The sequence below is a fragment of the Adiantum capillus-veneris genome, chromosome 29, assembly GCF_014529385.1.
Source record: "Adiantum capillus-veneris isolate H3 chromosome 29, ASM1452938v2, whole genome shotgun sequence".
Taxonomy (NCBI): Eukaryota; Viridiplantae; Streptophyta; class Polypodiopsida; order Polypodiales; family Pteridaceae; genus Adiantum; species Adiantum capillus-veneris.
In genome coordinates, this window is record NC_140959.1 from 70,672,701 (window position 1) to 70,697,323 (window position 24,623).

The 24,623-nt window shown below is 42.0% G+C and overlaps 3 protein-coding genes across 3 annotated transcripts; all 3 read right to left on the bottom strand.

The window, feature by feature from the left end:
• Positions 1-3,649: 3,649 nt before the first annotated feature.
• Positions 3,650-4,624, bottom strand: LOC147419374 (pentatricopeptide repeat-containing protein At4g18520, chloroplastic-like). The gene has a single exon (XM_086505805.1). It carries the CDS (start codon positions 4,622-4,624, stop codon positions 3,650-3,652), a length of 975 nt encoding a protein of 324 aa, XP_086361931.1.
• An 11,317-nt stretch (positions 4,625-15,941) lies between these two features.
• LOC147419375 (uncharacterized) lies at positions 15,942-16,400 on the bottom strand. The gene has a single exon (XM_086505806.1). It carries the CDS (start codon positions 16,398-16,400, stop codon positions 15,942-15,944), a length of 459 nt encoding a protein of 152 aa, XP_086361932.1.
• A 1,311-nt stretch (positions 16,401-17,711) lies between these two features.
• Positions 17,712-20,470, bottom strand: LOC147419376 (uncharacterized). The gene is made up of 4 exons (XM_086505807.1): positions 20,390-20,470; positions 20,124-20,222; positions 19,018-19,403; positions 17,712-18,615 (listed from the first exon to the last, which is right to left on the bottom strand). Exons 1-4 carry the CDS (start codon positions 20,468-20,470, stop codon positions 17,712-17,714), a joined length of 1,470 nt encoding a protein of 489 aa, XP_086361933.1.
• Between the last annotated feature and the right edge of the window lie 4,153 nt (positions 20,471-24,623).

Consider the following 24,623-nt stretch of genomic DNA (forward strand, 5'->3'; position numbering starts at 1 on the left):
GTAGCAAAGTAAGTTAAGACCAAGAGGCTTGTCATAAAATCTAATATCTAATATCTAACCAACCCAAATGATTTTCTCATATTAAATTGATCACTTAATGTGGGAGAATAAACGGGAACAAGTGTTAAGATATAGACATGTGCTTATAGATCTATCTCAACACGGGGCCAATGGTAAAGGGGCCCAAATGAGAGATGGTCTATCAAAGAGCAAGGCTAACAAATGGAACATAAGACCTTAGGGTTAGCTCCATTGAAGACCTCCAATAATGTGTGTAAAAGGCCTTTGACCTTAGGTAAGCTAGGGCTGAGCTTGAGGTGCGGGAACCCGACCCAGCTCGAGGTGCTTGTCCTGCTTTTCATGCTTGATGACTAAGGTGCTTGAGGTGCTTGATGATTGAGGTGCTTGAGATGCTTAATTATTGAGATGCTTGAGGTGCTTGACATGCTTGAGATGCTAGGGTTGAACTTGAGGTGAGAACCCAGCCCAAGCTTAAAGTGCTTATGAGCCAAGCTTGTGGTGGGAACTGGGCATATGCATGAGGGGCTTGAGGTGTCAAAAAGTCAAAGATTCAATCCCTACAAGGAGGGGGCAAGCCCTACATGAGGGGGGATGAGAGAGAACACCCACACACTCACACAAGGCATGCATGGTACAAAGAAAGCAAAAGGGACACTTGTCAAGTTCCTTCTCATGTTGCCCTCATGGTGTGCCTGAAGCCTATTGGTTGGCCACCCAAGGGGTCCAATAATAATTTAGGAGATTTAATTAATTGATTTAGCATTTATCTATCCTTCTCTCTCAAAGGGGAAAGGGGGACACTTGTCTCAAGGCTACCCTTGTTGCTTGTAATGCCTCCTGCTTGTGATTGGCTACGCCTGGAGGGGTCCAATGAGCTTCAAGCATGAGCTACAAGGGGGGTCGAACCCAAGAAATCTAGGGGGTTGCTTAGGGGGTATACTCACCCACACACACTCACAAACACTCTCATTGTGTGCTATGCAAAGTTCAAGAACTCCTTCTCCTTCTCCAAGCAAGTAGAGGTTGAGAGCCTACACCAACACTCTTGGATATGGAGTGCAAATCCAACCAAGAGCCATGCTTCAATGCTTAAGCTTGCCATCTCCTTATTCTTCATTACTATGATATTATGTATGCTAGCAACAAGAGTTATGATAAGTGAGGGACTAATTCTTTCTCCTACGAAATGTTTCTTCTTCCTCTTCCCTACCCTCATTCCCTGCTAGCTCTCTCCACCTTCGAAGGTGTTTGAGGTCTTGGGACTGAGGCTTGGGATAGTTAAAGCTTTCTTCAAGTTTATGTTATGTTTGTGATGCATGAAGCTTTCCATCTTCATTGCATCACCTAGGTCACAAGGAACACAAAGATTGTATTGTAACAAGTCTCTCTTAATGGGAGAAATCATAATACAAATGCCTATTGGAGGGGGGACTGGCTCCACATAAATCTGGTCCTCAACTGTTGTCATGTTCCCTAAATTCTCTCTCTTGCAAAAGTATTGTTCATGCCAAGTTAACTAATTGCTATGATTATGTTGCTATCTTCAATTATGTTCACCCGCTATGCTCACAAAGTCATTTCTCAAAAGTACTCTCATTAATTTCCGCTACTCTCAAATTAAATAGGCCAATTTCATTACAAGGCTTGTAAAGAATTTCTAATTGAGCCATTCCAAGATGCTTACATATGTACAATCCACTGTCACAAGGTCAACCTAATGGAAAAAGATATGGTTATCTTGAGGAGATTAAGATATAGGTTCAACAAAATTCTTGAACCAGTGCCTCTGTAGGATGAGAAAACCTCAACATACCTACATCAAGAAAGCTAGAAGAGCCTAAAATGGTGATTGAGGAGAACATGGAGGAGGAGGAGGATGTGGAAGAAGGGGAGGAGATGAAAGTTGACAGGGAGGAGCTAGAAACAAAGTAGCTCAGGGAGATTGAATCTCAAATCACTTCATTGTTGAGAGTGTCAATCTCAATGGCTTCAAGGTGGTTTCCTTCTTAGAGGATGACCTTCTTCAAAGGCCCTTCAAAGAAAAGATTTTGTGGTCCTGGATGTTGAGTCTATTTCCATTCTTAAAGACAAGAAAAAAGAGGTCAATGACTCTATTGTCTTGGCATCTTTAAGGTTTGCATTCCCACCCAACTCCTTTGAGGTTTTCCTTCCCACCCAACTCCTTGTATTAAGGAATAATATTGAAAATCAATAACTATCTATGTATTTATTTTGTAGATTATCAATACATGATCATAAGTTAGATGTCTAACATAAAATAGATAAGGTTGATCCATTCGGGGGTTTCTAATCACCGAGTAAAAAAAATTGAGTGAAGACAAATCCGAGCAAATTGATACAATAGCAAAAATGGTGAAAGAAAATAATTATGCCATGCACATTATTTTCACTACCACAAATTTGACACTCTATCAACACAAAATGAGATTTTACAACCATTATGAAAATTGAATACACGAGACACAAGCAATCTCTTCATACTTGAAACATATATAATTCAATTCCATGTGGCATACCTCCTCTCAAAAATTTGGCACTAGATTTTGCAAAAAATTCAACACACAACCTCCTAAGCCTATGATGCTATCCGGGAACATCCTAAAGCTTGAAAAAACTCCACTTTTGTAAGCAGAAACAAGCCCACTCACTGTCTCCTCTCAGCTTCATAGTGCAACACCCTTGAGCTTCCCTCCCTTTCCTCTTGCTAGCTCGGCACTGGGATGGTGGAGGAAATGAGAGTAACAAGCTGCGGATGTACCAGCTATAACTACATTGATGTCGTATGCATTGGCGATAATGACTTAATGTGCCCAACGCATGATGAGATCAAGCATACCCAACTGCTTCATGGCCATCTCAACAAGATTCTTGAGGCCCAAATTTTCTATTACTTTTTACTATACTTGACTAACAATTAATCCATGTTAAGTTTTGCTAAGAACACAAATGAAGGGCCCATTCTATGAGGCTCATATGAAATAAATAGATGTTTATTAGTTGTTGCTTTGCTTAGTTGTTAAAAAAGTTGATTCCTAAAGTCTCTTTTACTCAAACAGATTTACAGACAGCTACATTCTTTAATTTGACCTTGTATGGATGGACAAGACCATGAAAGGGGTTGTATGGACAACTCTAGCCTACAAAATCAGAAAAATCAACCAAGGAAGCATAGAAGGTTGTCATTTCCTTTCAAAATGGTTGCATCACAATGAGAGTGGTCCTTTGGAAGTTAATACTTCTGCTGAAGAGAACTGGATATCTGTGCTTGAGAGAGAAATTGAAAGAGTTGTAGTTATAGTGGAAAATCTAAGTAAAACATAGTTACCTCAAAGAATTTAGAAGGTGCTTAAACAAGCAAGTTAAATTGATTGAGAGGCTTCTTAGTTGTACATTGCCATTATGTGAGCACAGCTAGTCATTATACATGTTCTCACATTTCCACCGGGAAGCGAAGTCAAAGGATTGCACGGCAGCGCGACAGGCTTGTAGGGCAGGCCGTTGATCTTGAGGATGAGCTGGAGCTGCTGCAGCTCGTCGGGGCTAAGGGCCACATAGAAATATTGCAAGGGATCCTCGTCAGTAGCGCAGACAGTTGGAGGTAGGACTGTCATCTGTGCCCGCAATCCAATCCCTTCAATCTATTGCTGCTCCCCAAAAGCCACAAATTAGTGCAGTCCACAACATCTTGATTATCAAGCTTGTCAAAGACAGATTGTGCTTTGGCTAGCCGACCACACTTGGCATACAAGCCTACCAAGGTGTTTCCAATTACTGGTTTCAACTCCAATAGGGCTTCTATCTCCATATGTTCATGTTTCTCTTCAACCTTATCTATGGCTCCTATGCTAACATATGCCTTCAAACTGCACACATATGTGGCAGCATTTGGAGTAACACCCTCAAGTTGCATTTGTTCAAAGCAGTTGACAGCTGCCCCTCCCTGGTCGTCTTCCACGCATCTTGCAATCACTGTTGTCCATGAAATCACATTCTTGACACAAAGGCTATCAAAAGCTTGGCGTGCTTGATCAAGGGACCCACACTTAGCGTACATATCAATTACCATGTTGCAAATGATAGGATTGTTCTGCATCTCCTGCTTTCTTTTCAATTCAGCATGTATTTCTTGTCCCCTATCTACAACTCCTAGCATTCCACAAGCCTTCAATATACAGATGTATGTGACTGCATTTGGAGAGACATTGCCCAATTGCATCCTTTCAAAACTGTCCAATGCCTTGTCACATTGACAATGCTCAACATACCCAGCAATTAATGCTGTCCATGAGATCATGTCTTGAAATGGAAGCTTGTCAAATACTTGCTGTGCCAAATCAAGCATTCCACACTTGGAATACATATCAACCACAACATTGCGGACAATAAGGTTATTTACTAGCAAACCCTTTCTTTCAAACTCATGGTGCATATGCTGAGCTTCCTCTCTGAGACTTGCAATACCACAAGCCTTCAAGATGCATATATAGGTGGCAGTATTTGGGGGGATGCCCAATGTCCTCACTTGTTCTAAACACTTCAATGCTTCCTCTCCATGACCATGATCAGTGCAGCCTCCAATCATTGAAGTCCATGAGACCACATCTAGTATGGAAGTGTTGCAAACATTTCCTTTGCTAAATCTAAGAGTCCACACCTGGCATAAAAATCAATCAAGGGAGTTCCCAACAGAGAGATCACTTTGCAGTCTTCTTTCAATTTCGACATGTATTTTTCCACCTAGCTCTATTGCAGGCATGTGGTGCCGCATGCTCTAGTAGCTCTTTGGTTTGCTGTTGCAACCAATCTGCGCCGACACGGACTGGTTGCAGCAGCATACCAGTGGGGGTGGAGTCATTTAAAGAAAAACACATTTGCCCATATAGGCCCACGTAATCCCCTGCTTCCCAATGATTATGACTCTTATGGTGCGCACATGGTGCCGTTCAGCCTTGTGCCCAATCAAAAAGAGGCTGCCACACAAGCCAGGCCCGCCACGCCTCTGTATTTACCAAACGGCTCTCCCACCATCTTCAACGCAATGAAACCCCCCCCCCCCCCCCCCCCCCATCACCACGTTCAAGCGAACGCAGGGATGTTCGTGTGGCGGGAAGAAAGCTGCACTGAGTGCAAGTGTGCAAAAGCTGCAGGGGGCTGAGGTGGCGTTCACTGCTTAACTCTGAACTTGCACGCAGTTTGTCAGCAAGAAATAAGCAGCATCGGCCGCAGCGTTCGGCAACACATGTGCGCAAGCAAGCGATCACTAAGCTGCGTTCATAACACCACCGAACGCACCTCTGAATGCCTCATGTGCGCTTCACATATCTCTCTCTCTCTCTCTCTCTCTCTCTCTTTGCAAGCTGGCAATTTTACAGCACATAACCGGACGGCAATGCCAAGTATAGTGAATGCTTACACATTTAGTACAACAATGATACACCCTTCCACAACTTAATCACAACAATAAGGGGGCTTGATGACATGTTTTCCACTCATAATTCAAAGAAGGGATCTGGCCAGATTGCTTCCATACATAAACGATGCGTCGGAGTGGTTCGATCGAGAGTACGTGAATCTCTGTGCACGCGCGCCATGTGTGTGTGTGTGTGTGTGTGTGCATGCCGTGTGTGTGTGTGTGTGTGCGCATGCCGTGTGTGTGTGTGGCTAAAGGTGAGCGGGTGGTGTGGTGGGAAGGGAGGAAAAGCATCACTAGAAAGAGGGTTTGGGGAGGGCGAGCATGGCAAGAAGGGGAATGCCCTAGCTAGTCGAAGGGAAAATCAATCTTTGAAGGCTTATTTGAATAAATTGTTTTGTTTAATGAAGAGTATATAGTAGATGGGTCAAGTTTTGAAAGCGTGGGATTAATAGGAATCTTGGGGCGAAGGACGAAAAGGTAGGGCAAACATGGGCAATCGCATCGTGCAAGGCATAAATGCAATATAGAGACGATAGCTATCGGGCAAGGACGCAGAGTAGTATTCTTTGAGAAAAAATGTGTCTCATCTTAATATAGTGCCGTTTCAATTTCAAAAATTCCGGTTGAGAGCAAGGGGAAAAGGATAAATTCCACCTCAAAATAGAGAAAAATAGTGTAAAAACCTAAAAAATAAACCTAATTTTTGAAAATTTTCTCTTATGCTAAATTCAAGAAAAGAAATTTTATATGTTTGGAAAAATATTTTTTCTCAAACAATGCAAGGTAGGGAGCCTAATAGAGGGAGCTCACAAGAAAAATAGCAATGATGAGGACAATGAATTTTACTATGATGATGGCATCAAGAGATCAATGCTCTGGGCTGCTCGAGGAGTTTTCTTTCCATGGCTATGAGGTTGCAAAGGTATCTTCCAAGATTTCAAACAATGAGAGTGTAAAAACACCCATTAGGATGGACTATCTTTAAGATATGCAATGCCGCCACGTGTCGTGAATTTGGCCATATCACTTCAATTTTCAAGTTGAAGAAATCATATAACTTCAATCCAACTTGTCCAACAAGGAAAGCTCTTGAATGCTAGGTACTCTTGCTAGTGCATGTGTCATAAAATCTAATATCTAACCAACCCAAATGATTTTCTCATATTAAATTGATCACTTAATGTGGGAGAATAAACGGGAAGAAGTGTTAAGATATAGATATGTGCTTATATATCTATCTCAACACGGGGCCAATAGTAAAGGGGCCCAAATGGGAGATGGTCTATCAAGAGCAAGGCTAACCAATGGAGCATAAGACCTTAGGGTTAGCTTCATTGAAGACCTCCAATAATGTGTGAAAAAGTCCTTTGACCTTAGGTAAGCTAGGGCTGAGCTTGAGGTGGGAACCCGGCCCAAGCTCGAGGTGCTTGACCTGCTTGAGGTGCTTGTCGTGCTTGAGGTGTTTGTCCTGCTTGAGGTGCTTGATTAAGGTGCTTGAGGTGCTTGACTTACTCCATGCTTGAGGTGCTTGACTTGCCGCTTGATTAAGGTGCTTGAGGTGCCTTGACATGCTTGCCTGAGATGCTTGTGGGAATACCCCCTAGTCCAAGTGCTTTGTCATGCTTGATGACTAAGGTGCTTGAGCTCCTAAAGTCAAAAGGATCCCTCCAAGGAGGGGGGTGAGCCTACAAGGGGGGGGGGGGGATGAGAGAGAACACACACACACACACACACACACACACACACACACACACACACACACACACACACACACACACACACACACACACACACACACACAAGGGAAGCCCCAGCTTGAAGAGGCAGCAAGGACACTTGTCAAGTTCCTCCTCATGTTGCCCTCATGGTGTGCCTGAAGCCTATTGGTTGGCCACCCAAGGGGTCCAATGATAATTTAGGATATTTAATTAATTGATTTTGCATTTATCAAGTCCTCTCTCTCAAAGGGGAAAGGGGGACACTTGTCCCAAGGCTACCCCTGTTGCTTGTAATGGCTCCTGCTTGTGATTGGCTAGGCCTGGAGGGGTCCAATGAGCTTCAAGCATGAGCTACAAGGGGGGGTCGACCCAAGCAAGCTAGGGGGGTGCTTAGGGGGTATACTCACCCACACACACTCACAAACACTCTCATTGTGTGCTATGCAAAGTGCAAGAGCTCCCTCTCCAAGTAAGTAGAGGTTGAGAGCCTACACCAACACTCTTGGCTATGGAGTGCAAATCCAACCAAGAGCCATGCTTCAATGCTTGAGCTTGTCATCTCCTTCTTCTTCATTACTATGCTATTATGTATGCTAGCTCAAGAGTTATGATAAGTGAGGAACTAGCTCTTTCTCGTATGAAATGTTTCTTCTTCCTCTTCCCTACCCTCATTCCCTGCTAGCTCTCTCCACCTTCGAAGGTGTTTGAGGTCTTGGGACTGAGGCTTGGTATAGTTAAAGCTTTCTTCAAGTTTAGGTTATGCTATGATGGTGATGCATGAAGCTTTCCATCTTCATTGCTTCACCTAGGTCACAAGGAACACAAAGAATGTATTGTAAAAAGTCTCTCTTTATGGGAGAAATCATAATACAAATGCCTATTGGAGGGGGGACCGGCTCCACATAAATCCGGTCCTCAACTGTTGTCATGTTCTCTAAATTCTCTCTCTTGCAAAAGTATTGTCTATGCCAAGTTAACTAATTGCTATGATCATGTTACTATCTTCAATTATGTCTACCCGCTATGCTCACAAAATCACTTCTTGAAAGTATTCTCATTAAATTCCGCTACTCTCAAATTGAATAGGCAAATTCCATTACATTGGTATCAGAGCATTTGGTTTATCTTTTCTTGCTTAAGAAGAGAGGTCCTTAAGTAGCCTATAAATGGTTGATGTTGTTAATTATAATAGAGTAAGTGGAACTGGGATCTAATATCGGTTTTGTTAAGCCCACTATGTGGGGGATGGTGCACACCTCGGGAGCTTTGGACTTAATAATGGAGTCATTTTAGACTTTCCTATGGCTTTACCATTATTGAGCCATAAGAAGTCCGAAAGGAGCTAGCCCTTGGCAACTCTGCTATGTTATACCTACTCCTCTACTCTCTATAATTAACCACTTTGAGCCGTGGGTGTAGATACTTAAGAGCCGATTTTCAAAGGCTAAGAGGAGTGGCAACTAAGGTTTTGTATTGCCAAAGCATACACTAAGTATAAACATAAATTTTGTTAACATGGCTGACAATAATCAAGAGAGTAGAATGAGCATTGATAGATTTGATTTTGCACATGAAGGTGCTAATGATGATGCTCCCATGTTTGTGAATTATCTCGTCACTAGGTTGCAACAAGCTATGGGCAACCCTGTTTTGCAAGCCGAAGTTACTCAACAACTTCGTGCTTATGGAATTTCCCTTCCTCTCCCAGAAGAAAGAGAGCTTAGGAGGCCTCTTGAAGAGACCCCCAAAAGAAGACTCTCTCCCATTCGAGAGGAGGAATCCAAAGAGAAAGAAAGCAATGACAGTCTAAGTTCTTCTGAAGATGTGGCTCCACGAAGACGACGGTCTAGACGATCGCCTACTCCTCCCAAGAGGAAAAGAGCAACCTATAGTCCTTCTCCTCATCACTCTGAAAGGCAAGAGAGGAAACAAAGGAAGAAAAGGGCTAGGAAGAGGTCACCCTCTTCTCCTTCTTCTTCACCTTCCTCCTCTTCTGATGAAAGTTATGGCTATTCTCCTAGAGAATACAAGAGGGGAGGACATTGCAAATCATTTCCTGCATGGCAAAGGTCACAAAAGCTAAAGAAGTTCAAGGAGGGAGGAAAGAGTATCTCTTTTCTCACCTACGATGGCACCTTTGGTGCTACCGACAAAGTGTTGGCCTTCATCCAGCAATTTGATGCGGCCTTTGGGGACGAGGGCTTCACAGAGTCCTCCAAGCTACGCCATGTAGCTATGCACTTCCAAAAATCAGCTCGTCAATGGTGGGCTAGCCTTCGTGGCAATGGAGAAACCCCAAAGACATGGAAAACTCTACGAGTTTCCATCATGAAGCAATTTCTTCCAAGTGATACTAAAGATAAAGTTCTTACCGAATGGCGCGGCTTGAAGCTTCTCTCTCATGAGTCTATCAACAAATATGTAGACAAGTTTTGGGATTTACATCTCAAAGCTACTGTCTTTCAAAAGATAGACTTTTCCGAACAAAGACAGCAATTCTGTGCGGGATTACCTGAAGAGATGGCCGAATACATCAACTCTCAACAGCCCGGTACTATTACCGAAGTAATCCACCACACCATGGTTGCTTCACGCATCAATTTCCATCAAGGGGCTAGACGTAATGTCAAGCCCATGGAAAAAAAAGATAAAAATGATGCAAAGGGGAAATCCAATGCTCAAAATAATTCCCAAGGCACTTCCAACAACAACAACAACAACAACAACAACAATCGGTCCAAGGAGAAGGGAGTTTACAAAGGTAAAAACAAACTCTCTCCTGAAGAGCTTGAAGATTTTCGCAAGGACCATAAGTGTTTCAAGTGTGGAGAGCAAGGACATGGCTATCGTTCTTGCCCCAAGAAGAATACTCGCAATGAGACTCCTAGGGCTTCCACCATCGAAGCTCCAAAAGAGGATGGTCATTGCAAAGGATCATCACTTTCCTATGCATGGGGAAAGGTAAGAGAGCATGATGCCTTCATCTTGTTTGACCCAGGATCTACTCTCAACTTCATATCAATAGAGTTGGCCACCAAGTTGGGCATTCAAGATTTTGAGATGGGAGATATAGTAACAGCCGATGCAGCTTTCAAGGGACAACAAGCCTCTGTTACTCCCTTGATTGGGAAGTTGAGGCTTCATGTCCAAAGCTATGTCGACAAAGAAGACTTCTTCATCTCTCCTCTCCAACATCAGGATGTTATCCTAGGGGCACCATGGTTTGATCGCATGGCTGCCAACATGAAGTTCCCTGAAAGGAGAATTTACTTCACCTACAGGGGAAAGAACATGTATATAGATGCTAGTGAGCGTGGTCGCACAATTCCACTTGTAAATCCTCTTTCTTTTGATAAATCAATGAAGAGCTCAGTTTCTACGTACATGATTTATGTCAAAGAGTCTCTAAAAGCTAATAATTTTTCATCAAATGAAAATGATAGGAATCAAGAAGAGTTAGACTTGTCTACTTTTCTAAAAGGATTCCAAGATGTGTTCATCGATGATATCCCTATGGACCTACCTCCAAAACGAGGGGATGATGACCATCGTATTGAGCTCCTTCCAGGAAGCTCACCGCCTAACAAACCTCCTTATCGAGTCTCACAAGCTCAACAAGAGGAGATTATGAGGCAAGTACAGGAATTGGTAGACAAAGGGATGGTGAGGCCTAGTTCCTCTCCCTTTTGTTCTCCAGTCCTTTTAGTGCAAAAGAAAGATGGTACATACCGTATGTGTGTGGACTATCGAGCACTAAACCATATCACTATCAAAAACAGATTTCCCGTGCCTCGGGTAGAAGATCTGTTTGATAAGCTACAAGGCTCTACCTACTTCAGTAGGATTGACCTTAAGAGTGGCTATCATCAAATAAGGATAGTGGATGAAGATATCCTAAAGACCGCGTTTCGCACAACATTTGGTCTTTATGAATATCTAGTCATGCCTTTTGGCTTCAATCGTCTCATGGAGAAAATTTTTAGACCATATCGTAAATTCACTGGAGTGTTCTTTGATGATATCATCATCTACTCCAAGTCTTTGGAGGAACATAAGCAACATCTCCAAGTGATTTTTCAAGCCTTGAGGGAGAACAAACTTTTTCTCAACCAAAAGAAAAGTGAATTCTTCCTTCAAGAGATTCAATATCTAGGTCATATTATCTCTCACGATGGTATTCGTATGGATCCATCAAAGTTAGAGGTAATAAAATCATGGCCTAAACCAAGGAATCTACATGAGCTAAGAAGATTTATTGGTATGTGTGCATACTATAGACGCTTCATAGCAAAATTCTCTCAAGTAGCAGGACCACTACACGACTTAACAAAGAAGAACATTAAGTTTGTATGGACTGCTAAGGAGCAAAATGCTTTTGAAAAACTCAAAGAGAAGCTTACTTCCCAACCAGTCCTCGTGCTTCCGAATCTCTCAAAGCCATTTGAGGTCCAATGTGATGCTTGTGGTGATTGCCTTGGAGCGGTTTTGCTTCAAGAAGGGCATGCCATGGCATATGAGAGGCGAAGGCTCAATAGTGATGAACGAGTCTTGGGCATTTATGAGAAAGAGCTTTTAGCTGTTCTACATGCCCTAGACACATGGAAGCACTACCTATTGGGGACTCCATTTATCCTACAAACCGACCACCAAAGTCTCAAGTATTTCATGACGCAAACCAAGCTTTCCGACAAACAAATGAGGTGGGCAAATTTTCTTTCGCAATTTAATTTCCATATTGCTCACATAGCTGGTAAGCACAATCAAGTTGCCGATGCACTTTCCCGACGACCAAAAGTTAATGCGGTGTCTATAGCTACTCACAATGATCTATCCTCTATGATAGATGAGTATGCTACTGACCCTGACTTTAGAAACATAATGTCAGCCCTTGCTTTGGGGAAGAAAGAGGAACCATTCACCTTGCAGGATGGTTATCTTCTCCACGGCAATAGGCTATGTGTTACCCATTCCCTTCGTGAGAAGGTTATGTATGAATCCCATGCTCCTCCATATGCAGGGCATAGAGGTATTCAACCTACTCTCCGAGGAGTAGAGACGTATTTCTATTGGCCTACCATGAAAGTGGACATACAAGAGTATGTTTCAAAATGTGTAGTATGCCAAAAGACCAAGTATGATAGAGGGAAGCAACCTGGATTACTCCAGCCATTGCCTATTCCAAATTCACCATGGGAGAGTATATCCATGGATTTCATCTTTGGATTGCCCAAGTATATCCATGGGAATACAAGAATATGGACAATAGTCGACAGGTTTAGCAAGCAAGCACATTTTATTCCTGTCAAAAAGACTATTAAGGCACATCAAATGGCAACTCTCTTCATATCTCAGATTTTCAAGCACCATGGATTACCTACATCCATCGTGTCAGATAGAGATCCTAGAATGACCAGTAATTTCTGGAAAGGTCTCTTTGAAAATCTAGGAACAAGATTGAATTTCTCTTCAGCCTATCACCCACAAACAGATGGCCAAAGTGAGATAGCCAATCTTACGATACTCGATCTACTCAAAACTTATGTTACCGAAGTAGATCAACGCTCACAATGGGAAAAGTATTTACCGCTAGTAGAGTATGCCTACAATAATACTGTACATACTTCTACGGGGAAAGCACCTTTCGAGATCATAGAGGGAAGACCTAAAAGTCCCTTACTACTGAAAGTACATGGGAAGATCTTCGCCGCCGATGAGTATAGCCGTGACCTACAAGAATCTTTTCAAAAGATTAGGGAGGCTATAACCATCTCTCAACAAAGGCAAAAAGCTGCTGCTGATAAGCACAGAAGAGCCTTAATGTTCAAAGAAAATGATTGGGTCTTACTCAAGTTTCCTAAGGCTCGATTAAGGCAAACGACGGGCAAAAATCCTACGGGCCATCAAAAGTATTATGCTAAACTAGCAAAAAGATACTATGGTCCTTTCCAAATCTTGAAGCCTATCAATGAGACGGCTTATCAACTCAAGTTGCCCAACCATTGGCTTATACACAATGCCTTTCATGTAAGCCTACTTAAGCCCTACAAAGGAGAGCCACCAATTGATTCAATTATTGAAGACCCTCTCGAAGTCGAAGACCAAGAAGAGGTGCTACAACCCGAAGCTGTCCTTCGGCATGAAGACAAGGTACTACGACATGGTAAGATAATCCGACGGTATCTTATTAAGTTCAAAAATTATCCTTTTGAAGATGCTAAATGGATGCAAGGAGTACAACTTAAGGATAGTATGAACCTTGTCAATGCTTACAATGCTACATTAGAGTAACTAAATGTACAAATTTCTTTTAAATGACTCATGTTTTTGTCTTATATGACTAGTCCTCTTTTTAATTGTGCACAAATTTAACTAGTATGCATGCTTAGAATCATGTTTGTGATGACGACGTCTCTCAAACACCAAGTAGAATTTGTCACTCTACTTTGGGAGAATGAAATGGACTAAAGAGCAGACATGCTTGCGGCAGCTATGTCTCCCAAGCACCAAATGGATTAGTCATCCATCTTGGAAAGATGTCGTAGGGTAAAAAAGGGATCCTCTACCCGCTAAGTACGATTGACTAATGACTAAGCCTTTATCTCTTCTACCTCATAGTCGAGGACGACTATGATTTCAAGAGAGAGGTAATGTCATAAAATCTAATATCTAACCAACCCAAATGATTATCTCATATTAAATTGATCACTTAATGTGGGAGAATAAACGGGATCAAGTGTTAAGATATAGATATGTGCTTATAGATCTATCTCAACACGGGGCCAATAGTAAAGGGGCCCAAATGGGAGATGGTCTATCAAGAGCAAGGCTAACCAATGGAGCATAAGACCTTAGGGTTAGCTTCATTGAAGACCTCCAATAATGTGTGAAAAAGTCCTTTGACCTTAGGTAAGCTAGGGTTGAGCTTGAGGTGGGAACCCGGCGCAAGCTCGAGGTGCTTGACCTGCTTGAGGTGCTTGTCGTGCTTGAGGTGTTTGTCCTGCTTGAGGTGCTTGATTAAGGTGCTTGAGGTGCTTGACTTACTCCATGCTTGAGGTGCTTGACTTGCCGCTTGATTAAGGTGCTTGAGGTGCCTTGACATGCTTGCCTGAGATGCTTGTGGGAATACCCCCTAGTCCAAGTGCTTTGTCATGCTTGATGACTAAGGTGCTTGAGCTCCTAAAGTCAAAAAGATCCCTACAAGGAGGGGGGTGAGCTTACAAGGGGGGGGGGATGAGAGAGAACACACACACACACACACACACACACACACACACACACACACACACACACACACACACACACACACACACACACACAAGGGAAGCCCCAGCTTGAAGAGGCAGCAATGACACTTGTCAAGTTCCTCCTCATGTTGCCCTCATGGTGTGCCTGAAGCCTATTGGTTGGCCACCCAAGGGGTCCAATGATAATTTAGGATATTTAATTAATTGATTTTGCATTTATCAAGTCCTCTCTCTCAAAGGGGAAAGGGGGACACTTGTCCCAAGGCTACCCCTGTTGCTTGTAATGGCTCCTGCTTGTGATTGGCTAGGCTTGGAGGGGTCCAATGAGCTTCAAGCATGAGCTACAAGGGGGGGTCGACCCAAGCAAGCTAGGGGGGTGCTTAGGGGGTATACTCACCCACACACACTCACAAACACTCTCATTGTGTGCTATGCAAAGTGCAAGAGCTCCCTCTCCAAGCAAGTAGAGGTTGAGAGCCTACACCAACACTCTTGGCTATGGAGTGCAAATCCAACCAAGAGCCATGCTTCAATGCTTGAGCTTGTCATCTCCTTCTTCTTCATTACTATGCTATTATGTATGCTAGCTCAAGAGTTATGATAAGTGAGGAACTAGCTCTTTCTCGTATGAAATGTTTCTTCTTCCTCTTCCCTACCCTCATTCCCTGCTAGCTCTCTCCACCTTCGAAGGTGTTTTAGGTCTTGGGACTGAGGCTTGGTATAGTTAAAGCTTTCTTCAAGTTTAGGTTATGCTATGATGGTGATGCATGAAGCTTTCCATCTTCATTGCTTCACCTAGGTCACAAGGAACACAAAGAATGTATTGTAAAAAGTCTCTCTTTATGGGAGAAATCATAATACAAATGCCTATTGGAGGGGGGACCGGCTCCACATAAATCCGGTCCTCAACTGTTGTCATGTTCTCTAAATTCTCTCTCTTGCAAAAGTATTGTCTATGCCAAGTTAACTAATTGCTATGATTATGTTGCTATCTTCAATTATGTCTACCCGCTATGCTCACAAAATCATTTCTTGAAAGTATTCTCATTAAATTCCGCTACTCTCAAATTGAATAGGCAAATTCCATTCTATTTGTCATGTAGTTAAGACAATGCTCCCACTTTTTGTGAATAAAATTTAACATCAAGTGTGTCTGACTTTAAGTGAGAGCCATAATGTCAATTTGAACTAATTGTTATGAGATCGCTAGTCGTAATACTTCCTTGAATACAATGTTTGGAGTGTAGTAACAATCCGCTTGAGTGTTTTCAGTATTGACAACAATCCTCATAGAAGCTGCACTTCGTATATGTGACATTGCAACATACAACTGTCCATGAGAGAAGATCGATGACTCAAGATATAGACCAAGAATTCCAAGTGTTTGCCCTTGTGATTTGTTGATAGTCATCCCAAAAGCAAGCCTGTTGGAAATTGACGACGCTTCATTTGAAATGGAAGTCCCTGATGGCTTCCAATAATAAAGTCAATCCTTGGAAGAAAAACTCTCTCTCCAATATTTGATCATGTAACTATCTCTGCCTCAATTACCTTATGATGAAATTGCTTGCATATCAATCTAGTTCTGTTGCATAATCCATGTCTTGGATCCAAATTGCGCAGCAACATGATAGGAGCATTTTCTTTCAAGACTAAAGCATGAGGTGGAAAACCACCACCAAGAGTAAGGCTATTCAGATATTCAACTGTGTACAAATGTGTGTTTTCCTCTGACATACAAATTGAATCTGCACTCAGATACTCTTTGCAATCTCCATGCATTCTTCGCAATGCATAGCCATTAATTAAATCCACCTCTTTATTCCGTGGAGCAAGTATTGCTCGATCTTTGAAAAAAGTTGCATGATCTTGCAAATGACACAAATCTCCATATATAAAGCTTAGAAGATCTGCCAAACTATTTCCTGGAAGCATCATGTGTGAAGGTATTTTGACTCTGTCTAAGTCTCCTCCATCATCCATAACCCCATTGCCAATATCAAGCACCCAATGGGAAAAACTTTGTTGAAGTGAATTTGAACCGCAATCAACTATACACATATTTTTGGTAAACCTCAATATCTTCGTGTATTTCCATATGTGAGAATGACACAACGAAGCATTTACAATGTCTGTATGACTACCTTTTGGTACAACAAGTAGTATTTGTCGAAAGTCACCTCCAAGCAAAATGACTTTTCCACCAAACAAAGTGTCTCGCTGCATAATATCTCTTAAAGTTCTGTCTCACTGCTTCAAATGCATAGCGATGTGTCATGGGAGCTTCATCCCATATAAGTAAAGCTGCATTCCTTAGAAGTTCTGCAAGTTGACTATTTACCTTTATATTGCAAGTTGCTTCAGAGTGAAGCTCCAAAGGTATCTTAAACCTAGAATGAGCAGTTCTTCCATTACTCAAAATCAAAGCTGCAATACCCGAGGATGCACATGCAAGAGTAACTCTACAACTTCCTCGCACTCGTGAAAGAAGTGCATTATATAAGTAAGTTTTTCCTGAGCCACCAGGACCATCCAGAAAAAATACCTTCCCTGAATGTGTGTCAACAGCTTGTAGCACTTGGTGATATGCATCTCGCTGATCCCCATTTAAGGAATTTTCCATACAATCTGCTATACGACACTGTTCATCAACATTGAACATTGTTTCTTCAGCCATAGCACCATTTTCACGTAAGGATACCAATGTTGAGTCTATTGCAGGCAACATATAATCGCAAAGCCTCTTGCCATGTTGTTGCAAAAAGCATTCTATATGAAGCAAAGCTTGATTTTTTGCCACATCAAATCGCACACTTGCATCTGAAATACGCATCCTTAGGGCATAAACATAGTCCTCACAAAATTCAGTACAAAACCTATCCCAAAGAGCAGCCGGATGAAGTGGCTCACAAAAAATTAATATGATTGCAAACAGTTGTCTCAACTGCATTCCATTGTGAAAAAAAGATGCCTCTTGGAGGCAAATTGACCATTCTTCATCATCTTGCAATAATCCCCTAGCTATACATGCCTCCTTGTATGTATCATAGATGTGACCATCATACATATGCAATTCTTCAAAACACTTACATCCCTAGCAAATATTGAGTAGCATTCGTAGGTAATAAACCTCACCAACAGTAGGGACAATATTATACATTCTTCCAATAGAAACACCCTATTGTCGTGGAGACCATGCCTTTCGACTTTTATTCCATACCCAACCATTTGGAAAGTCGGTATATGTGAAGCTATTTGCTTCATGATAATTTTGATTTGCAACAAACCATTCTGTCAAGGTAGTTTTTCTATTTGCTCATTATCTAGCAAATGTGATACATCATCACCATCTTGAAATGTAACCATATTATGCAATGGAAGGTGTAATTGCAATCGTTGAATAGTTGGACTTTCACTATGCATGTCGAAGCCAAATATTCTCCACATAGCCTCAGATGCAGAAACATAACGTGCATTGAGATAACTCTTGATCTCATCAGTAGCTCCTTCACCATCTTGAAGGACAACAGTGACTCGATCATGTCCCTTGTAGACATACTTATAAAGATATTTCACGACAGTGACAGTTGAGCAAATCTCCACATTAATATGGGCTTGGTATCTTAGTGATAAGAGAGGGTTGTAAGGCACAACCCAACGATTATCTAAATTGTAATTTTTAGACGTAACAAACCTTCCATCATCTATTCTCATATACACAGGATATCCACTTTCGTTTACATTTGTAGACGTAGAAAATGTTTGTGGAAACTTGAATCTATACTTACCATCAACCATACACGGAGAATGTGGATTCAAAGGACCACATGGCCCATGAACATTACAAAGACTCACTACATCAAATAATTCTGGAAACACATTCTTGTCAGGGAGCTCTACACAAACCAACTTGTCATAGTGTAATGTATCTATGGGTTTATATTCGGATGCAAGTATCAATAATATATGTGCATGAGGAAGACCTCTCTTCTGAAACTCAATCACTGAAACATGTCCAATCAACTCTCCAAATACGGCTTGCTTGCTAAGTAAATGCATCATATCTTGGAACTTCTGATAAAACACTCGTACAGTAAGATAAGGACAATCAACAACACTTTGTCCAGGTAATAATGCATCATCTATTTCCTTCCATCGTGGATTACATGTGAATGTGATGAAGAGATCCGGTTTTCCCCTACTACGAACAATTTACATTGCATCTAGAAATAGTTGGCACATATATCTTGGACCACCAACAAAAGACGAAGGCAAAACAATTCTACGGCCAACATTTTGACCTTCAGCCCTCTCTAAGCCATCTCTAGCCTCAACCATGTCAACCAATCCTTCGTACACTTCACCACGAAGTGTTTTTTGGTTATTTTGCATCCACAAAAGCCGTGACTCCTCTAGAGTACTATAAGCATCTACGACATAGTGTTGTAATAGCCTACCTCCTCGAAGAAGACACTGCATAGTATCATCTCTTATTTGTAAGCGAAAGACATAATATTGCTTTTGACTCAATTTTGTTCCATCGGTAGTCTGTAAATAAAGATGCCACCCATCCTCTCCACTTGGAAATAATAAAACATACAATAAGGACATGTAAGCTCGATGCATACTGGAGATTCTTTTCAAACCCCCGTGTCGAAAATTCAGTACAATGTCGCGATAGCCAATATTTCTATCATCCCCTTGTCCTGGCATAATTGTAGAAACTTCAGAACCCCTTGGAGCAAGATATTGCCAACCATCAGAACGATGCTCCGCAATAACCATCCTCATATTGGGTACAATAGCATCTCTAGACAAAGAAGCAGCAGATTGTAGAGCATTTGCATAAGGATTTACTCTATGCATCATCACTTGTAAACACTCTAGAATACTACGATCTAAATTTGAAACATGATGCAATCTGTTGCTCAACTCATGTTCGGTATCAAAAAAATATAATTGTGCAAAGCGTTCCTTCGGCTGGCGCTAAAGAAGCAATGCTATGATAGACAGAGCCATGAACCTTAAAAGTGTATACACCTCTCCCACCATAATTAATAGTCTCATCGATATGGGCACCAAGAGACACAAATGCCAATGCATTATTATATCCTCAAATGTTTTGTAAGAGCTGTCTACTTTTTGTTGTGGTTGAGCTCATCAAATCTTTCAATTCATTTGGTGGCTCATTCGAAGGAAGTTATTGGACTTTTCCATCAGAGCAGCAATATTTGCCCACAGATGTTTGGATAGTCTTTCCTTCGTCCTTCCAGGCCTTTGCTCCACATTTGGAGCAAACATAATCTAAGATTCCTAAATTGTGCAACACACACTTTCTGGATAGAACTGGTGCCATAGAGTTGTGATGTAAAAGGAGAGATGTTGGATATTCAAAGCGGATGGACAAACAATGCTTTTCTACTTTAGAATAGTTTCCCTCTACTAAGTTCATTGTTGTCCTAACATTCATGGCTTCAGAGTTTCCTTCATGTACATCATGCATGCTTTGCCTTTCATTGCACTCCAATAAAGTTCCAATAGTACTTTGTAGTGAATTCCTTGTTCTCTCTCGTGATATTTGGAGCCTCGCCTTTCGCGAATCATCACAAAGTCGACTACGTCGTGCATGACCAGGTGATAATATACGTGGTCCAGATACTATCTATGAAATCAGGTGCAAATAGATCTCATATAAATACAATATACCTGATATAATTTGGATCTGTCACTAAAAGAAAGTACATTCAAATTCGGAAAATCTGGTATACCCAAATCCATGGTCATGCTACTCTCAACAGCAGCAGCCTTGCTTTGACCTATAACATCTGTATCATTAATCAACTCTTTGGCAAAACCTATACTAGTATCTTCAATCACCTCTATGGTAGAATTTGTACCAGAAAATTTTGCTCTAATTCTGGTTCAATAGCAAAAGTATCAGCTACTATAACTGAATCTTCTTGAATATCTACCTGAACACGACTGCACTCATTCACCTGCACATCTTCCTGAGCTTTAGCCAGCTTTAGACAATTGAATTCTCTTGATCCCATGATTTCTTTTCTTCCTATACTACAGGTATATGTTCTTTGAAAAATTCACCTTGTGTAGTTTGAGGCTGTAGAGACTCACCCTCAAGGACTTCTACTTCATGCACGACATATGCAAAACCCAACCTTGCATACACAGCTTTGACTATGTCTTCATCATTAGACTATAAGAAAGTAGCATCCTGCACAATAAACTCATCAATCATAGCTTCTAACTTTGATCGTACTTTTCCTCGAGCATCTACGTAGTCTGGTAGACTTGAACTCTGTTCTTGATAGCTTTCATACTTCTCATAACTTACTTGCACAATAGCTTCTTTGAAAGACTCCCAGTTGCCGTTGCAGGCTCTGGTAACCTCTTGAATCTGCTCCTTCACATATGAACTCACTAACTGCTCAAAATATTTGACCATCAACTCTTCTGGTATCCCTCTTACCTTGGTCTCTAGCTCATAGCACTCTAGGTAGCCCTCTGGATCGTATCCATCAAAGAGTCGTCTCTCATCGTATACTACACCTAAAGCTGCATCCAAAGCTTCATCCATTTGATTTTTCTTCTTTACGGTCTCTATTTCAAGCAGAGATCCTTGAACCAATTGAAGCATATTTGAAAAATCTCAAACTGTTGATTTATCATCAAAACCGTTTGCACTTAACTCTGCAATCATCTTCATCATGTGCTCTAAATTCTCCATCTTTACCTCCCACCCCGGCTCGTTCGTGTCGGGTTCACCAAAGATGTCGGGGGATATGTGTTCGCTACATGAGCCGAGCAGACACCAGGCCTCTGGCTGTCGGAGGCATCAAGGGAACAAGAACAACAGGTGAAAAAGGCTCTGTCAATCACCGTAACCCTCAATTAATCAATTTAAGCTCTGAGTACATTCTTCTGGCAATAGCCAAGTCGGGCTGTTAACAACACCGACAGTTAGGTTCATTGAAATCAGGGAGTTTAGGCTCCCATTTCAGTTACCCGGGCCGTTAATGTCTCCGTGATTTAATAAAAAGGATTAACTAAGTTTACGATGCCGTCAATGATCAGAATTTTCCTCCATGTCGTATTTCCATGCTTTGGATGTCGTTGAACTTTAAATATTTGCATTGCTTTCTATTACTAAGCTCGAGAGATCTTTCCTTTCATCAAAGAGGACGATAGAGAGAGAGATTTCCCTCCTTGACCTCGTCTCGAGTTTCTCGCCTTTGATGCTTTGGTGGCTTTGTAAAAAAAAATCTCGACCTTGCTTGAAATGTCCTCTTTCTTCGGCTTGCTCAAGCTTCGAGAGCTTCTTGCCTCTTCGACCAAAGTTCAAGGCTCCTTCTTCTTTGCTCGCTTGCTTGCATTGACAAGCCTCCTTTTTTTGCCTTATGATTTTGTTGCTTCGGCTTGCTCAAGATTCGACCTCGATCTTCCTTTCTTGACCAAGCTCGTCCGGTGAATTCCCTTACCCTTCTCCTTTGCCAAGCTTGCCCTTGTTTAAGCTTGAGAGCACCAGAACTTGGAGCTATTGTCGTCCTTTGATCGATGGAGCATGAGGGAGAGAGAGCAAGGTTTCCCCTTGTGAGAACTCGAGAGAGAGAATCCTTGCCTTGTTTACCTTGCCGAGCATGAGAGCGAGAGAGATGGAGCTTGCTGGCTCCTCCCTTCACGCCTTCCTCTAGCCGAGGACGACTAGCCGAGGACGAGAGAGAGGAGAGAGAGCTTCACCTTCACCCTCCCCTCCAAGCTCCTCCTTCGTTTCCCTATCTGGTTCTTCCCATCACCGCTTCGTGCCTTCCTCATTATATCTTCTATTAATAGCCGTCTCTCAACTTATGCAACGATGGCACCGTTGTTGTGGGAACGGCACCGTTGACGTGGCAGTGGGTAGATCACCGGCATGAAATTGGACGGGAGCGGCTCCGAAACTGGTCTCCACGGGCTCTTGAGTGCATCTCCCTTCATGTGAAAGCTCATGCGAGCTATGCTTGGCTCATCAGGAGTCCATCATTCTCCACCCTTGCTGCTCGTCGCCTGCACACTTTGGCCATCCCTATTTTTCCATTTTCCCCACACACTTAAGCCCTTAATTGATTTAATGGGCGGACATTGGCCATGCCCTTTCAACCTTGGGTGGCCACTTAATTCAAGAGAACCACATTTGGGCATACATATCGACCAAGGCATTGCCTCCATGACATCATTTCCCAACATCCCCTGACTAGCAATATCACGGTGAATTCTGCTGCCACCTTGTGTGTCGAATGCCACCACCACCTTCGAGATGCAAGTATCAAGGATTGCATTTGGTGAAAGACCTTCCCTCGCATTTGGTTAAAATAGTCGGCGTTTCTAAGCCGCAACCCTTTTGGCATAATCCGCAATCATTGCATTCCAAAACCTAGACAGAAGACAAAAAATCCTAGCAGCTGAGACACGAACTGAGCCGACCGGTCCAGTATGGAACCGGCCCCCGGTGAATCTTTAACGAGACCAATATCTTGGAAATTTGAACTCCGATCACTGATATGAAAAGACCGACATGCTCCACAAAGTGAGCACTTTAGGCCCGTGCATTCATTTCATTTCTGCCACCTAGTTGCAGTTGCCCAATCCGGTATGAATCTGAAATCCGGTGTGGCTATCTTTGTGGGTGCATGAATGAGATGCATGTTACAAAAGACGTACACAAGGTCTACAGCACAATCAAGACATAAGAAATTTCTGTGCTTTGAGTGCACAAAATCATAGGAAGACCAATTGTGCTCATAGCTACCACTGGGTGCCATGATCAAAAGCACCCTGGTCACCACGTGTTGTAACTCAACTACGTCTCCTCCATATTATTTCCACCATACTGGGCTCAACAAACTTTTTACACTATTAAGAACCCAGGCATCTCTAAAATTTCCTTCCCTATTGGCATAATCCACCCTCTGCTTGAATGCATCCATTCCATCGTCGCCTAGCAACAACTGCGAGCAGACGTTTCTAAAGAATCTCATTACCTCTTTGTTGGAAGCTTGTCCGTTCATCTCAAACTTTGGATCCAAGACAAATGCTGCACCATGCAATGGTGTGTGTATTTGAGTCCATCGTTTCTCCACAAGTTGCACGATTTGTGTTCTCTCCCTTGCATTGTAGTGGTTGTATTCTTTGGTTTGACGTAGCGCCTCAGACATGATCCAATAAACCTTACCAATGAAAAACTTATCTGTGTTGACAACCCTTAGTAGTTCCACATAGGTCTTACTAACCCCAACAAGTTTGTCAATGTTTCGCCAAAAGAGAGGAGATTGGACCAGGGACACACATTTTTGAGCTGTTTCGTGGTGGCTTGGATACCTACTGAGCCAAGCCTTCCAATGGCGATCTGCAATAGTTTCTATAAGAGCCGCTTGCACTTCAATGAGATTATTCAAAAATAGTATGCTGTAGCGAATCGTGTGGCACAAAAAAATTGAAGTGCTTTATTAGGAGACTTGGAGCGAAATAAAGCATATGTAAACTGATGTTCCCGTATAAACTTGACTACGTGATCGGCATCGATAAGGACATGTTTTATGAATGATAATTTGTCCATAGCCTTTAGGAGTAAATTTAGGGTGTGTGCTGCACATCCAAGCAATGTAATTTCTGAGTACTTTTCCATAATGGCTAAACCTGCTCCTTTGTAATTGGAAGCATTATCTGTAACTATAGCTGTCACATTCTTCGGTCCACCTAGTCGGAGCAATAGCTCGCTCATATACCTTTTTCAAGTAGAGAGATGTGTTCTCTTTTAGTGAGGTATCAATGGCCTCCAAAAACATTGCACCTTTGGGACAAATTACCATGACATTAATCAATGGTTTTTTCTGATAGCTGGTCCATCCTCGAGTGCTATGGTACAACCAAACGCTAGAACAAAGTCAAGCACCATTCACTTAAGAATCACTTCTGTACTGCTCTTGACTTTGTCCACATAGTCTGTTTGCATTTTATTATAATCGGTATAGATGAATCTTTTTTTTGCAGTTGACATTAGTGCATCTTTGAAAATAGAATTTCTTATGACAATAAATGGGATTCCACAAGCCATGAAGACTTGTGTCCACTTTAGATGCAATTTGAGCATGTCCTGTTGAGCAAATGCTGCGTTTAGAGTCCCATTCATAGCAGCTATGCTGGATGTCTCGG